This window comes from Calypte anna, chromosome 5A, assembly GCF_003957555.1.
Source record: "Calypte anna isolate BGI_N300 chromosome 5A, bCalAnn1_v1.p, whole genome shotgun sequence".
Classification (NCBI taxonomy): domain Eukaryota; kingdom Metazoa; phylum Chordata; class Aves; order Apodiformes; family Trochilidae; genus Calypte; species Calypte anna.
In genome coordinates this window covers 1,524,210-1,541,546 of record NC_044251.1, presented here as the reverse complement: position 1 = coordinate 1,541,546, position 17,337 = coordinate 1,524,210, and the positions used below count along the sequence as shown (strand labels likewise).

The following is a 17,337-nucleotide window of genomic DNA, read 5'->3' as shown; positions in this document are numbered from 1 at the left end:
ACAAAGACCAGAATGATTGTCCCTGTGTATTCAAGAGAAATAATAACTCAGAGAAACATAACCTTAATTATCAAGGCTAAAGATGACTTTGTAAAGACAAGAAAATACGATTTTTTGTTTTAAGTGTTTCATGTGGTTAAAAATTATTGACTAGGAAGAGCAGATTTTTGTGGGTTTTTCACCTGTGCATTCTATTTGTCATGAGCAAGGAACTGGAAGTGCTACCTGTTCAAGATGAGTAACTTTATCTATACAGGATTGACTGTAGATGATTTTTTTCCCCCACAATTAACCTTGGAGGCAAGGTAAACACTAATAATTACATGGTTTTATTCTAGATCTATGTAAATCTCTGCTCTGCTATTTGTGTGATCATTTTCACCTGGGCAAAGTGGGTTCTGTCCTGTAATGGCCTTTCCTTTGCAGCAGAAGATACCAGGTTCCTACAAAATCAGCAGATCATCCAAAGAATGTGAGCTCACTAACTCTTTCTAGGCAAATGAGAGGAAGTATCTAAAATATTAATGTAATTACATTTCTGTAGGGGGGGGAAGCTTGTCTGCCATCTAGGAATCTTGAATATTTCTTCTGCTCTTCTACTGGCATGTTTATTTCAATCTCTTCTAAACTTTGCCATCTGGATTGAATGGCACTCTGTTTGTCTACTAAACAACTTCACAAGGTGCAAGGGAAATCCCAGCCTGAAAACTCTGAAGAGGGTTGACAGAGTTCTTTCAGCTCAGGAGCATGCTGTAGAGCTTGGACAGTCACAACTTTGATGTGGCTAAAAGCATGCAAATGCTCATGCTCTTCCCTGGCATCTCATTGCCTGTTGAGATGTGGTGGAGATCCGTGGCTTCATGAAAGATGAGCTATGTAGGGACACATGAAAAGGAATGCTCTTGTCATCTTAGCTGGTGTCATCTGGACTGATGATGTAACTGTGGTGATAGGGAAAAATTCCTTCCATTTGTATGTGCTGTGCCTCCTGACTGAGTGACAAGGCTGTCACCACTGATGGTGTGGACAGGTTTTTTCCCCTTACAAACAAATGTGCTCCTTGAGTGACCCAAGCTGCTTGCACTACTGGAGGATACCTCTGGTGGCAGAAGGGGCTTTGTGTGCTCACCCTCAGCTCCTCCAGGCACTGGAGATTCTCAATCAGATCCAATGGCCTCATCTGGGGCAGATCAGGGAGCATCACGCTACTGGCAGGAGGGGCAGGAGCAGTGAGGTGTAGGAGAAAAGCAGTGAAAAGCAGCAGGGTAGGAAGGGGCAGGTGATATGTTTAGTCAGCACAGCTAGAGCTGTTAATCTGAGCATCTTTCAGTATAGGCAGTGCCTGAAGTGATGCACCCCATGCATTAGTGAGGTAAGTGTGGGGTGTTACCCATGTCCTGAAGGGGAACTGTTCAATCTACAAAGGAAGTCACAGCAGAGATATTTGTAGAACTGTGGTTTGCTGGCTTTGGGGTTCCAGCTCTGGTGGTAGATGATGGATTTTTTACCAGTCTACCTTCCTCCTTGTCATGGTTTAACACTGGCCTGGCAATTAAACCGAATAACAGACGCTCTCTATTAATCTCTCTCTCCTTGATAAAGAAAGGAGAGAGAATAAGGGAGAGAGACTGATGGGTTGGAAACTAAACTACACAGCTTTAATGAAACAGTAATGATAAATAGGAAAAACTACTGAATATATACAAATATACAGGAAAATGGAAACCACATTCCTCCCTCCTTTCCCCCAGTAAATCTCACGTCACCACTGAGGCTGCAGGGCAGCCCTGGGGAAGTCCAGGCTGGACTCCTGGAGTCGGCAGCAGTCGGGAACCGGAGGCAGGAACACAGAGATTCAGGCTGGGATGGATCAGGAGCACAGGCAGAGGAACGGACGGGATCCTTCCAGGATGCCGGGTGAAGGAAGGGAAGAAGGGAAATCAGGAAATCCAGAAGTCTGGAAATCCTGAAAAGATCTGGCTCGGCCCTCGTGATGCCTCAAATTTATACTGAGTGTGACGTGTATGGGATGGAATCCTCTGTTTGGTCAATTCTGGCATCTATCTTGTCTGTTCCTCCCCAAAGGAGGGCTCAGGTGGGACCTCTTTATCCTCCTGGACAGTAAAATGTTTTCCTCAGAGCTGAGCAGTGTCCTTGGCTCTGCACACCAGGCTCCAGCAGTAACTATAAACATCAAGTGTTATCAGTCCTAGAAGCACACACTGACTGAGAAACTTGCTGTTAATTTCAGCAAGTGCAACTACTTAAAAGAGACTTAGCTAAAAGCAAAAAGTACAAGACAGAAAATCACCTTTATCCTGGTCCAAACCAGGACACTCCTGGATGTAGTAATGCAAAAGGTAGGGCCCCGGTTGGGAAATCAGGACTGGGGGAGTTGGATAGATCTGTCTTTCATTACATCTGGCCCCAAGCACTAAGCTAAACAGACTTCTGGTGACCCCCAAGCCCCAGCAGCTTGAGAAGCTTCTTTAAAAATATATATCTATAAAAAAATCTCTTGGATGTTGTCATGTCTAATGTAATATTGTTGGTGAAGTTTTTGTTAGTTCATTCTGCTAGTAATTGGAGAGAATTTTTGACCTTTGGAGGAGGTTAGGACCAAGCTGAATTCTGACTGCTGTCTTTAGATACAAAAGAGGTCTAGGTTAGTAGCTTTTGCACCTGTTGTTCATTTAATTGGATGATGCTGCATCTCTTTAAAACAGAAAATCTGGCCTGAGAAAGAGTAAATGCTCTGAGGTATGCCCAAGGAGCCTACCTCTGAGATTAACTTAATTGGTCACTGTGCTGAGTCTAATAGGGGTTGTATGCAGTGTCTGTCTGTGGTAGCCTTGTGTGGTACCTTTCCATGGAAATGTAATAGGAAAAGGGGGCAAATTACTCCAAGCACCATCCTCTAATTGTTTGCAGTCCATTCTATTTGAATGGGGCTGTGGAATTAATCTGGTGAAATGCCTCATCTAAGCACACATCCTCTTGCACAGATACCTGTTGTATCCAGCCAGCTTCTCTGCATGGTAACTGCTGAGTAAGGGGGACATAGTTTTCCCACTTCTTTGACTTTAAGAGCTGGGAATGCCACTGCAGGCCTTGCATGGAGCCATGCACAGCTGCAGGAAGAAGAACACCTTCAGCTTTGGTATTTCTTCCTGCAGAAAGATGGAAGCAGTTCTCAAGCCTGAGAGCCAGATTTGGCCTGCAGGATGCTGTCAGCAAAATACCCTGATGTACCACACTCTTCTTGGCAATATCAATTTGTGCTGGTTTGTTTTGGTTTTTTTTAAATTAATTTTTAAATTATTATTATTATTTTAATTTTAAATGGAAGTGCTGGCAGAGCTCTCATTATTTCACAGTACTTGTGAGGATGAGGCCAACCAGATCAATTTTCCCTCAAACTGTAAGATATTCCTTATTTTTTTGGTCATTTTTCTTCACAGACAGATGTTTTTTTATGTGTCTGTGAGATGATACCTGTAGTTTCACACTGGATTAAATTACAGCCCAAAACTGTTTCCAGTGCAGTGAACTTAGACTGTGTTCTCTGTCACGATTCAGCATCACACCATGATTCAAGCAGTGAGAAGCCTGGCAATTCTGGCCACAAATACCCAGTAGGGATTTCCAACCCAGCAGGGGAAGTCTGCTGATAATTGCCTGGCAAAAAGAGATTCCTTTGCCCTTCTACATGTAGGGGATGGGCTGATGCTGGCTGCTTAGGGCAGGGTGCTGAAAATTGCACTTTCTCTGATTTAGAATTCAATCTAGACTCGAAGCTCAGGGCATCTCCTTGACTCCTGTAACGTCTGGGCTGTGCCAGTGCTGACTCAGGAACTTGTCATCAGCTCTCTGATGGCTCCTCATCTCTTGCACCCCCATACAGTCTATGCACCTGGCACAGTACTTCCCAACAAGTACTCCAAAGCTTGCCTGTTTTGACCCAGCTGTATGAGTTTGCCCAATGAATGGCATTAACTCCCCTTGCAAGCCCTTCCTTTCATTTGCCATTCAATCATTGCTGCTCCAGCAACACCATCCCTGCTTGCAGCTGTGTGCTACTCTGTGGTCTGTTGTGGACTCTGTCTACAGCTGAAAACAGTTCTAGCTGTTTGGTTTTTTTGGTTTTTTTTCCTCTGACTCCCATGCTGGAGAAAGTTATACAGGCCTCTTTTTGTCCATCAGGTGATATTATTCAATACGTGTAGAAATGAAATAGGTGCCTTAATGACTCTGGCTCTTGGAGAGTACTAAGATAGACATGTGTTTGTGGGTCTTTACAAAGCTGCCAAGTTTATGCTAAAAAACTGAAAGCCCAGAAAGTTTGAGTCATCCTGTGGCCCATCTGGAAATCCTGTTTTGCCTTTGCTCACATTCACACCCTTTACATCAGTAGAAGGGACAGATACAACTGACCATCATCAGAAAACTGAATCTGCACATTCCTGGCCTTTTTAGCTTGCTCTCAGAGTTTGTGGTAGCATTTTGAGCAATCTGTTATGCCTCACCTGACGTCAGAAAGGCAATTCTGTCTTTCTGTAGCCAGGCTACCCTTGCTTTCAACAGTGAGAGATTTGGGAGAGTGCCATCTGCATGGGGGGGGGAAAAGAGACATAAAACTTCTCCTCATCAGCCTAATGGCTGGCATTGCTGCCTTGGACTTTGTCATATTCCCTGGAGACTTTGCAGAGATATTAAGTAGAAGTGGTGGAAGAATTGAGTCCTGTGGCATTCTTCATGTCAAGGCTCATGGAGAGGAGGAGCAGCTGCCTGCCAGGGGCCTCTTGGGATCTGCTGGAAAAGAACAGATCAGTGCAGTTCTCTCAGCACTTGCCAAGAGCTGTTGTTGGACATGCTGTAACTCTTGGTCTGCAGTGTCACAGGCAGCTGATAGCTCAGGTAGCATCTGCATGATTCTATCCATCTTTGTGAGAAGACCTGAGACCCCTCTGGTGCTTCATTTGCAGACTCATTCATGAATGTCTCCAAAAGGAGGGGGCAGAGTATCTTCTGGAGCTGCCTTGCATCACTTGTTTTCTACCACTTCTCAGATCTTGCCCAGTTTGAGACTTGGATGGCAGTGCTACAGAAGAACAATTTCTGATTTAAAATACCTTTTTCAGCTGTCCTCAGTGTTCCTCACGTTAACAAATGATCTAAAATATAAGAAGAAAGGCTAAAAGTGTAGTAAATGGAAAGTCCCACTCTTTTTGTCATGGCTGGGGACCACTGCACACTTCAGAAGGAAAGGTCTGTTGCTTTGTTTCATGATTAGTAATTTCTTTTTGTGCTATCATCTTTTTACTTGCCCAGCCATGTAGTGAGCATGGGTTTAGAGGGAAATGGCTAGAAAGAGCCCTGGCCTCAGGAACTGGAGACAAGCTGGATTCATACTCGAAGGATGTGGTAGATACTTCAGAGCTGCGCTTGAGGATGTCTGGTTCTTCATTATGCAGGTTTTCCAGGGGCAATGTGGGCCTCTAATCCTAGCTGGACTTGGCTAGTAAATATCTTCAGTGAGTGCTCTTCCTTCTCTGGATCCTAACCTAAGCTCATGATGAGCACAACAGGAGGGGTGTGCTCGATTCTGCCCATTTTGCAAGAAGTGAAGTGCACTTGAATAGCATGGACTTTGAAGGATGGGCTGGAAAGCAGTGATGGAGAGCTGCTCTGCTGCTTTCAGGGCCCCTCAGGACACCTTGTCATCAGAGAAACGAGTGTCCTGAAGCAGCAGGAGTGAAGCCAGACTCCTGGGCTTTATTGCTAACTCACAGCTATAAACCAGGCCAGTTCTTGTTGGTTTTCTTTTTTATTTTTTCTTGGTTTTTTGCTTGTTTTGTTTTTGTTTGCTTGTTTTGTTTTTTGTTTGCTTGTTTTGTATTTGTTTCTGTTTGTTTTGTTTTTGTTTTGGGTTTTTTTTGTTTGTTTGATTGTTTTCTCTTTTAAGGCATGCCTAGACACAGAGGAGTCGTGGCACTAGGTAGTATACAGAAAAGCAGTAAGTGGGAGTCTTCCAAGAACTCCTATGTCTAGTCAGATCAGGCCAACAAAGTCTAAAAGAAGGGAAGAATTGTTCTTTGCTGACTTTGTTATTAGCTCACCTAAATCCAGGATAGAAAAACTGCAGTTTCTTCATGCTTTAAGTGACAGTGACCTCACGGAAGTCACAGGGGCTGATCCTCTGTTCTGATGAACGTTGCCATGCCTGCAAGGCTCTGTAGAATTGCACCAGCCTCATACCTCTGGGTGGACCCATGGGCTGGTGGTGCTGGAGGCACTCACCCCAACCATTCATAGAATCATAGAATGGGCTGGGCTGGAAGGGATCTCAGAGATCATCAAGTCCAACCCTTGATCCACTCCCCCCGTGGTTCCCAGCCCATGGCACTCAGTGCCACATCCAGGCTCTTTGGAAAGATCTCCAGACACGGAGAATCCACTACTTCCCTGGGCAGCCCATTCCAATGGCTGATCACCCTCTCCAGAAAGAAATTCTTTCTCATCTCCAACCTAAACCTCCCTGGCACAACTTGAGACCCTGCCCTCTTGTCTTGCTGAGAGTTGCCTGGGAAAAGAGCCCAACCCCCCCCCGGCTCCAACCTCCTTTCAGGGAGTTGGAGAGAGTGATGAGGTCTCCCCTGAGCCTCCTCTTCTCCAGCCTCAACACCCCCAGCTCCCTCAGCCCTTCCTCACAGCAATTCTGCTGGATCCCTTCACAGCCTCCTTGCTCTTCTCTGGACCTGCTCCAGCACCTCAATCTCCTTCCTGAGCTGAGGGGCCCAGAACTGGACACAGGACTCAAGCTGTGGCCTCACAGGGGCAGAATCACTTCCTTAAATGTCAGGAAACATCCCATGAATTCGTGCCCTTATTCTGCTGCCTTTATGGACAAAACCTCAGAATCTAAGCAAGGGATCCCTGACTATGGGGAGACTGATTTACATGTGAGGAATGGGGAAAGGAAGAAAGAAGAGGATAAATGTTGCTGGTCCTCATTCACCTGCCCATGGGTCAGACTGGTCTACAGTGTTAAACTCAGTTAAGCAGATAATTCAGTGGGTGACCTTGTATCAGCCACTCATCATCAGCTTCAGGTCTCCCCTGAGCCTCCTCTTCTTCCTCTTGTTCTTCATCCTGTGCTTCCACTGCTCCTGCTCTGCTGTTTAATTTCAGTTCTGCCCTTTTTCACCAAAAAAGAGTCCCTAACTCCTCCTAGCCATATACCCCACCTATGCAGCCTTGCAGAAGATTGTAATAGCATAAGTTGTTCTTTTCCAAGCCAGGGAGCTTTTATCAGTCAGCCAGAACCAGGTTATTTTAGTGTCCTCGGGCTGGGATGTAAATGCAAAGCCTGTGTGTGTGCCAGCAGTGTCACTGTCCCTCCTGTCCCAAACGTCTGGGACTTCACCTGTGGCCCCTGCACTGAGGGGCTGTGTGATTTTTGCAGTTTTCTGACAACTTTATTCTGTATTTCCAGTCGTGCTGCTTTCAGGATGATTTGCCTTTCTTGGCCAGCAATTTTTGCCTTTCCCTTCATGTTTTTTTTTTTTCCCCCAGCAGCTTTGAAATCTCCACATATGCTGATGATTTGGTGTCATTAGTATCAATCTAGATAAGTCTGGGTGACCTTTCACTCCGGTGTCCAAAGGGAAGAATCGACCCGTGCAGTCAGTCACAGCACAGCACTGACTCATACATACTTTTCATAAAAATAATGCAGAAATTCCCCATAGTTTTTACAGATATTTTTTCAGGAGATGAAGTTTAAGTCTTCCATAGCAACGCAGCTTGGGAAAACTGTGAAGCATGTAACATCAGGTAATTAATCTTTCTGACACACAATATACTTTTTACTCTTAATGTTGTCCAGTTATTTTTTTTTTTTTCTCTTCATGCATCTCTCTTGCTCAAACTCAGCAGATCCATTTGAGTTTCAGCTGAGCTCATGTGCTCCCCAGTCTTATTCCTGCCCTTGTCTGTTCCCAGCTCCACTGTAAAGCTCCAGGGAGAGGGCTGGGTTTTGTCCCACCTCTGGCTCCACAGTGATGAGCACAATAGGACCATACTTTCCTTTTTTTTTTTTTTTTTGCTCCAGTTCTAATATTTTCTGGGTTTTCTGCATAAGATACAATATGCTGTGTTTGTATATGTAGCATAAAAATAATAATAAAAAAATATCTCTAAGTTCCTTTAAAAAACTAACTGAAGTTTGGGATGAGTGAGAGTTGCTCCAGTGAAGAGTAATGGTAAAAAAAACCAACAACCACCCAAAAGTAATTGGAGTTTTCCACTGAGATATGACTGTCATAAGGAAATATTTTTTTCTTTACTTTCCTTTATTTCATCATTTGCCACTTCTAAACAATTCCATTCAGAATGTAAGTCAGTGTAGCCCTCAAGGTCTCAGAATCTGAATTCTGACCTTTCCAGGCAGTACTTAGGGGATGGGGTTTTTGGACATGCTTGCTGAAGTGGAGGCAAGGCAAGCTTTCTTATAGTATGGAGGTGACTAAATGGTTCTCCTAAATTACTATTTCTCTTTAAGGCAAAAGATGCATTTTTAAAATCTTTAATGATACAGCAAGACTACAAGATTGTGTCAAGAGTGGATCTGACCCATTTAATTGGTAGCTTCTCTCCCATTAGGATCTCAAAACCCCTTTTCTCTACTAGAAAAATCTGAAACTTAATCTTATATCCTACCTGACAGTGTCACTTAAAGCCAAATATTTAATGTTCTAAAATGTATGTTTATTGTCAGTCTTAGAAGAAGGCAGAACCAAAGTTGTCTTCAGCCAGATCCTATACCTGTATATTGGTTTTGTTAATATGGATGCTTTGTGGTGTGCATATTCTAACGACTGGCATAGCTTTTTAACATAAAGAAAACCTATGCAGTGGTGGCACTTTGTTGTCATACAGCTGTGCTCTTCCTTCCAGTAAACTCCTTGGAGTTAGTGATCATCCCTGGCCTAATATAGGGGCAATCTGACATAGCCCTGTGGAAGCTCAAGTGTTTGTGGAAAGAGCTGTTAATCTTTGATCAACTGGAGTCTCCTTGTTACTGACTTTGATTACACAAGTGTACAACTTTAATTACAGCCTTTAATAAGCTTTCATTTCTTCCTAGTCACATTCTTTGTATAGCAGTGCAGCTTATCTTTTCCTTTCTCCCCTGTTCCCCTTCCCTCCCTCACTGCCTTTCTATGGAAAAAGGGGTTGAGGTCATTGCAGGGGATGTGGTGTCTGGAGGGATCTGGCTGTATATCCTGCTGTGGTCCTGCCTTCTGCAATCCAGAGAGCTGCCCTGCAGTGGGCCCCACACTTGCTCCTGCCCAGGACCTGGTGGGCAGCAGGCACGGGGCAGGGCTGTGGGACACCATGGTCACACAGACATTTGCTGTTGCACGAGACCCCTGAAAGACCCCTTGGAAAGTCCCTGTAGCCCAAGGATGTACTGAGTCCTCTGGGCAATTCCTGCTTGGAGAGGATTCCTCCCCCTGCTCTCCACTGGGGACACCCTGAAGTGAAGTGGCAGAGGGCAGTGGGAAGCTGGGGGGCTCCAGCATCCAGCCCCAGTGCTCATTGCCCATCCAGGGGCTCAGCATGATGGGTACCCCCCTGCTCATGAGAGAAATGGCCTGGTGAAAGCTTTATGAGAGACTTACAGACTTGTAATTGTTAATTATTGAGGGGTGGCTTGAAACAAGCAGAAGGAAATGGTTTTTACACAGGAAGCATATTTCAGCTGTGGAACTCGTTGCCCCACGGTGTCTTAGGGATGACAAAGATAAGTGAGCTGAAGAGTTGGTTGGATGTTTTCATGTTAGAAAGATTTGTCAAAGTCTGCTAAACATAATATTCCCACCATTGGGTAACTTCTGGCTCAGGGAAGTTCTGATCATCAGAAGTGAGGAGGGGAAACTAAAGTCACCTCCCTTTGTATTTTCCCTGGTGCAACCAAGGAGTGACTTAAAAGGTGTGAGTCAGAAAAAAGACACAGGTGGCAAACCAGAGCAGTTTGCACCAATTTGAGGTTTTGAGGTGTGCAAAAGGATTATACCTTTAAAATGCCAGTTGTGCCTACAGAAGAGGGTAGCAGGAAAAACAACTAACAGTATGGGAAAGGGAACCTCTTTTACGTCTGTGCATGCATCCCTTTGGCTCCCTTGCTGTGTGTGCTATACTGGTTTTGCACACTAATGAGTGAGTCAGAGCAAGTTATGCTATATATCATTCTACTCCTACTTTCTAATAATCATAACCCTGATGGGTAGTTTTCCTAGCTATTCATATCATCACTGAATTCCACCTTGAGAATAGATCAAGAATGAGGTTCAGCAGCGTGGCCCACCTACTCTACAATGATCCAGCATGAGAGCTGCTTTGCATCCTCAAAGTAGCTCTACTTTGATGCTTTTCCCTGTTTAGAAAAATTTGGAGGAAAGATTTTTGGTAATCTCAAGCAGGTAGAGTTTTCAAACGTTTCTCAAGGGAAGAGGAGATTCCACAGGATTTTTGAACAGAGTTATTTATGAAATAAGTGGCATTGTCTCTAGAACTGTTCCTCTCACTGGGCTCTGGAGAAAAGCAGCATTTGCCATGTTGGATCTCACCAGTCACTACTGTAGCCTTCTGCTGTTTGTGCCCCAGGCTTGACTGTGGAAAAATCTGGAAGGGTTATGCCAAAGATGTCTGGTCTGACTGTTGCAGACATGACCCTAGTTGTTAAGGGGGATGTTTTCATGCCTCAGAAGCACACAATGTCGTGACTATGTCCTTTGTTCTTGTGGGGTCTCTGGCACCAGAAATGCTGGAGTGAAGTTCCTCTAAACTTGGCTGGGTGTTTGGTTGCTCAGAATATCCTTGCAGGAGTTGCTGCAACATACGGGATTAAAATGACTGGTTTGCTGGGTTGGCTGGAAAGGGGAAGATAAGAAATAGAACAAGGTCACTGTGCTGTGTATGTTGCCTGATCCAGGGTCATGGGCCAGTTTGGTTGCAGCATTTGCCCATTTGGTTGCAATACCAGTGCTGAAAAGCTCTGTGCTTTGTCCCTGAGGGTCAGAGCATTTGGTGGCATTTTGGGGTGTGATCTGCTTCAGTCGGTGAGCTTCGAGGGGACTTTTTCCTGCTGGTTTCTTTTCAACCCAACCTTATGGCTCCTTTTTCCCAAGTCTTCTTCGAAGGGGCAGAGCAATCCTTCTCACTCTTTTTCTCACTTTCTTGTCTCTTTTGGCAGACTCGGGGACCAGTTCTACAAAGAAGCCATTGAGCACTGTCGCAGCTACAACTCCCGGCTCTGCGCTGAGCGAAGCGTCCGCCTTCCCTTCCTGGATTCCCAGACTGGAGTTGCTCAGAACAACTGCTACATCTGGATGGAGAAGAGGCACAGGGGACCAGGTTGGTAGCACTGTGTCTGTGTGTGTATATGCTGGCTCCAGAGCCCTCATGGGGTTTAATTAATAAGAGCTCAAACCTGCTACGGGCCATACAGAAGAGAAGCTGCCTAAACCTTTGTGCCTGCAGGGGATTTTCTTTGGTCACTGCAGAGAGCTCATCCTAATTATTCTCTCTACCCAAAGAAGTGCCTGACATGGTAGTTTCTAAGGCTCTGTCATTGTAGCTCTTTTAATTCTATTGGTCCCAGCCTGTAGCAGAAGATACAATGGCTTGCTCCAAGCAGGACTGGAATTATCTTTAGGGTAGAGAGGTGGAAGTGGGAGTTCCTCAGATGAATGCTGAAAATAAGGAATTATATTGGGAAAGATATAAGGCTGAGATAAAATCCAGGAAAATCTAGTTATTGGAATGAATGCTGGTCTGATGGTTAGAAATACAGCAGTAACTCCTGCTTCTGCTTTGCACTAATTTCTTGGATATCAGTTCTGGAGCTGCAGTTTTCTCAGATGCAGAAAGCAGTTGGTGTATGTCCTTTAAAAGCTTTGGCTAATTCCTGTTCCAAAGCTCAGTGAAGCTCAAGGGGAAAGAGCACTGTTATTTTTGTAGACTTTGGTCAGTCTTTCTTTTGTTAGAGTAAATCCATCTCCAATCCTTGTCTGAAAGGCAATGAACAGTCACCAGTTCAAAGACTGGAGATGTTACTCAGACAGAAGTCCTCCTGAACCCCAGTGGGAATTGTGCTAGAGTTTGGCTCAGTGTCTGATCCACCATTAGGTCAGGGAACAGATTTTTTGACAGCACCAAACTAGATTTCTTTTTTTATTATTATTTTAAATTTTTTTTTAATTTTTCACTGCAAGCCAGAGAATCCAGGTAGGGTGGGGGTGAGGGTGCACAGGCACTGAAAGCAAAAACTGCACATGTCTGTGTATACACCATGCTGAAAAAAAACCCAAACAACCCAAACCACCAGATTTGGAGTTATGGGAAGGTGCAATCTGCTCTTACCTCCTTCACTTTTTACTGGAGGTGGAGTGGGAGGAACACATAGAGTATTTCCCTCCTCTTTTCGGGGCAGACTAAGAAGCTGCTTCTGAGGAGTGTTTAGCTGAAACTTTCCCCCTCCTTTTCCTAGGATATACTGAAGGAAGGATCCTTGCACAGCTTCTATTCCTAAAACATCCAAAGTAGATTTAGGATTGTCTTGCAGTACTATCAGAAACATCTTTCTATAGTAAAATGCAGCCACTTCTGGTGCAGGAGACAACAGGTGTTTTACCAGTGTTAAAAACGTTTCAGCTGCCAAAACTATTGGGTTAATCTGGGACTGCTGAATGTGGTTTACAAGCTGGGAGTTGTCTGAGGTTCTGGGCTAACCCTTCTTTTGTAGGTTGCTTCATGACCACAGTTGAGTTTTTGTTTCAGCTGAAAATTCCCCATTCCAAAGAGATTACCTTTTGGCAAAACTGGCTTTTTTTTTTTTTTTTACCCAAGGAATTTCTGGTTATGAGTAAGGTGCTGCTATTTTTATCCTTTTGAACAGTCATGAGCAGGCATACTTGCACTATATCTACGAGTAATGTTTTGGCAAGGGCATCTGCTACAAAGATAGACTTAGGTAGTCTTGGATGGGCCTCGTTGCTGTCTCTGCACTTACAGAAGAAATCATACAGCATCACAGCAGGAACTAAGAAATCTTAACACATTGCCTTGCTCAGCTACAAGCTGTCTGGACTACCTTGAGAGAATTCACTGTGCAGATCTCTCTTTCCTCAATTTTGATTGTGAATTGTTTGGCAGTTTAACCTGCAGAAGGAGATCAATGTCATTTCTCCTGCAGGTCTGCAGTGGGGACTAATGGTCTGATTTTTTTTTTTTTTTTAACAGAGAGTCTTAAGTGAAACAAACCTCCTGCACCTGCATTGGCCACCACACCTGATGCTTTTGGTGTATTGAATTAGAATAATCAGCACAAGATGAAGCAACTCTCCTCCCCTGTATTTACTCTCCTCTTTCTTGATTTTTATGAGACCACTTAGTGCTCCCTTGGGTGTCTTTGCATCATCTATTACTTGTAGTATGTGGTGGGTCAAAGCATCCCTCTACAATTTTAACATCCCTGTTTTCAGGCTGTAACATGATGTGTGCATGCCCATACTGAAGGGCTCTGAAAATTCTTTGCCAGCCACCCCTGGTATCTGTCTTGTGTGCAGTATTTACTGCCACTTACTATTCCTAATCTGAAGAACTGTATACAGGCAAATAACAGAGCTCCAGGACCTCTTTTCACTTACAGAGGGCTTGAAAAAGAGAGGGTCAGGATCTCAGCAAATTAACATGGTTTCTTGCTGTCATCTTTGTTAAAGGAGTCAGAAAACAGCATCTTGTGACGAACAGTTCAGGGTTAATTTCACACAATGCTGCACATAACTCCCTCCTTCTTTTCCTCTCCTCCTCTGGCCTTTCACACAAGCTTTGAGTTATGGCTCTCCTACACTAATGAGATAAACAACATAACTCACTGCAGGTCCTGCTATTTCCTCTCTAAGCAAATGGTTGGCACCTTCTCTGGATGCCCTATAAGGCACCAGAGGGAGAGACAACTGACCCAGGAGAGAAGACAGTAAAATGTATATATGCATTATTTCCATCTGCACTGCAAGAGTGGCTGTGGAGGGGCTGATCCAAAGTGTTCAGAGCTGACCCTTTCCTTGTTGCCTCTTCTTTGTGTGAATAAGCAAAGATCCACACGTCACGTGAGGCAGCACAGTGACAGACAGGGGTCAAGGTGGAGAGCTGAAGGTATCATTTGATGGGTTTGGATCAAGCGAGGGTCTGGTATCTGGTTTAGGTTCATCAGATGGCTGCATGTTAATGAGCAAGGGTATTGTGAACAGAAACAGAGAGCTCACCTCAAGGTGTGCAGAGATGGATGTTGGGTCATCCATCTCTTATTGATCTACCTGCCACCTGGAGTGGGCTATACATCCTCTAGGGAAGAGGCTTTCCCACCTCTGTCTTTTCAAGGATATTTGCTTTGTTTCTCCCAGCTTGGGCTTTCAGCATTTCTGGTTGGATTTCACTGGCCAGGATGAATCCAAAATTGCTACTTCATAATAAAAGCTCTCAATAATCAAACTCACATTAACAGATTCTCCCCAGCACTGCAGTAAAACCTTGTTCCTCTCTGTCTGGGACAAATGCTGAGAGCTATGGTGCTTATTTCATTCCAATGACTTCTCTGAGGAGGGCTGTGCAATGGAGGGCTGATTCTCTGCCCTATTGCTTTGGTCTGGCAGACACCATTTGAGTGTTGTGAACGAGGTCTTGCACAGGACCTGCTGTGAAATGGTGAAGCTTCTTGCCTCCACCTCCTTAATGACTCACATCAGAGCCAGGCACAATCCACCTCATCATAATAGCAATTGTTTGCAGTGGTTAATGTTTGCAAAGTGTGAGGAAGAAGTGTCCCCAAACCCTGTAGAAGTGCTGTTTACTCACGTTTTGATTCAGAAACCAGTCCAAAGCACCCTGCTCTGAAATGTGCTCTTCTTGGGGTGGGCATAATGCTGTGCAGCAATGATAGAAGGGTGTGAAAGGCCCTAGTTCAGTAGCACTCTGTGCCTTGGAACAGCCAGGGTGTCTGTGAATACTCCATGGCTTGGCCATACCCAGGCAGTGTGCTGTAGGTGCTCCATTTATGCACCAGAGCTTTGGAAGTGCATGGAAAGTGCTGGGGTCTGACCTGTCCCCAACAGACAAAATATTTCCAACCAGGAGCTTGGGTGTTACTTGCACATTTAGATTGAGCTGTATAATTTTGTTGTCTTTTCCCCCTCACAACTATCAGGTTATTTTTTTCATTGTCCTCATTTGGTTCAGTGAGTCTGCTTTGTTCTCAAGCTGGTTCTCACTCTCCTGGCTGTTCAGAAGGGCTGAGAGAACTCTTGGGCCATCCCGCTGCCTTTGAGCTGTTGTGCTTCACTAGAACCCCCTTGATGTTGTCAACAGTACAACCCTTGTGTAAATCAGCTGTTTACTATTGGTACAGTTTCAGATATGGTAACACCTCTCCTGTCTTCCCTCCAGTGTGGTCTTGCTAAGTTCTAAAGGAACTGTGGAACTGCAGCCACACTCAGTGGCCCCTCTAAGACCAGCAGCAACAGCAGAAGTGCCAGAGCAGAATTGGTGGATGGAAGAAGCATGGGAAACAGGGGAAAGCATAAAGTTCTTCCAGCTTTTCTGTCAATGTTGAGTATTTCTCTGTGTCATGAGTATCTAGGGCAGCTGAGGATACTGTGAAGCACTTGCCAGTGTGCTACTGAGTCCCTAGTAGTGATGCATTCATGAAGCCCTGCTGTGTTCTGAATACAAGAGAGAAAAGCATAGCTTGAACTTTGGCTAAGGGGTGTCTGTCAGGAGAGCCAGGGCTGCTCAGAAGCCAAAGATGCCAAATGGGGTTCATTGGAGCATGCAGTAATATGGGCATTACTGCTGCTTCTCCTTCCTCATTCAGGATGTTGGCACGAGGAGGTGATAACCAGAATGAACAATCTGTCTTCAAACAAAAGTCCAGATTTTAAGCAAAAGTACAAATAGCCAGACCTTATGGATCTTGGTTTGCTCCCACTCAGAAGACACAAATTTCCTGACCTGCCCAGTGCATCAGGGAAGTGATGACGATTTCCATGTTGGAAATTCAGGCTTTCTCTCCCAAGGGGCCTTGTCTGCCCATGGAGGAGGTATTGCCCCTCTCACCCAGAAGAGTCTGAAATTTTATTTACCCTGAAGAAATCATTTATGTGCAGCTCTGACTACAGTGAGCTGTGTGAAGTGTGTAAGTGCACCCTAGAGTCTCTGTAGGTCTGATCCCAAGAGCTGCTGAGGAGCACAGGATGCTTAGTTCTGCAGAACTGAACCTTCCCAACAAGGAGATGCTGGAAGGACAAGAACAAAGATTCTAGAGACAGTATTTGGGGTTTACAAAGTGAAAAGTGACTACATTTATTTTTTTCCTTTAATCTTCAGGCCTGGCCCCAGGTCAGCTGTACACGTACCCAGCACGCTGCTGGCGCAAGAAGAGGCGTTTGCATCCCCCTGAGGATTCCAGGCTGAAGCTGCTGGAAATTAAACCTGGTAAGTATTTGTTTGCCTCTTTCTCTCTGCTGTGCTGCAGAGCAGCTGGCATTCATGCAAACCTGGCATTTAGACCTTAGAGTTATCTTTGCCCCTCTTCCACCATTTCTCTCTGCATCTGTTGCATCTTGCTTGATTTGCTCTAACAATATCCACCAAATCCTCTGCACTCAACTCATCCCTTACAGAAATGTGCACAACTTGTATTGAATGCCCCAGGAGTGGACTCTGCCTTCTGCAGGGGTGAATCCTGGCCTCTCTTAGCAAATTCATAGGGCTGTAAAGGATCAATGTATGACTGATTATTGCCTCAGTGTATTATTAATACAAAATCTCACTCTGGCATCTGCTACCTAATCTTTCTGAAAAAGACTGCTGTGTGTATGGGACAGCACACTGAGAAGAACTTTCATAATGGGGCTGGGGACTGTGGGTGTGACCAGATTATAAACAGCAAATCATAAAAACTAGTGAGCATATGGCAGCTTTATACATGTATGTAAACCTGTTTGTGTACCTTACTGTCTTCTTCTTTTATTCTTGTTTTCCTTGGTATACTTCCCCCACAATTAAACTATGGGAAGTGATGAGTCTGGATGCTGCACGTGCAACTGTAAAGTAGTAGATGGTTGCTGCCTTTGGGGTCAGCTCTTACAAGGGAACACACAAACAGCTGTATGTGGTTTTTAAGAGATGAGACACTGCCAGTATAAGAAGTACAGGAGAAACCCCCAAAATGTAAGTCAAGAATTTAAAAAAAAAACCTGCTTGACTGAAGAA

The 17,337-nt window shown here is 44.6% G+C and overlaps 1 protein-coding gene across 2 annotated transcripts in view; it reads left to right on the top strand.

Moving 5' to 3' along the window:
• Positions 1–17,337, top strand: part of DPF3 (double PHD fingers 3) — a 144,653-nt gene that overhangs the window by 64,436 nt on the left and 62,880 nt on the right. For both annotated transcript variants that reach the window (XM_030452551.1, XM_030452550.1), the window contains exons 2-3: positions 11,261–11,421; positions 16,450–16,557. In XM_030452551.1, coding sequence (XP_030308411.1) covers positions 11,261–11,421; positions 16,450–16,557 — 269 coding nt within the window. The remainder of the gene's footprint in view (positions 1–11,260; positions 11,422–16,449; positions 16,558–17,337) is intronic.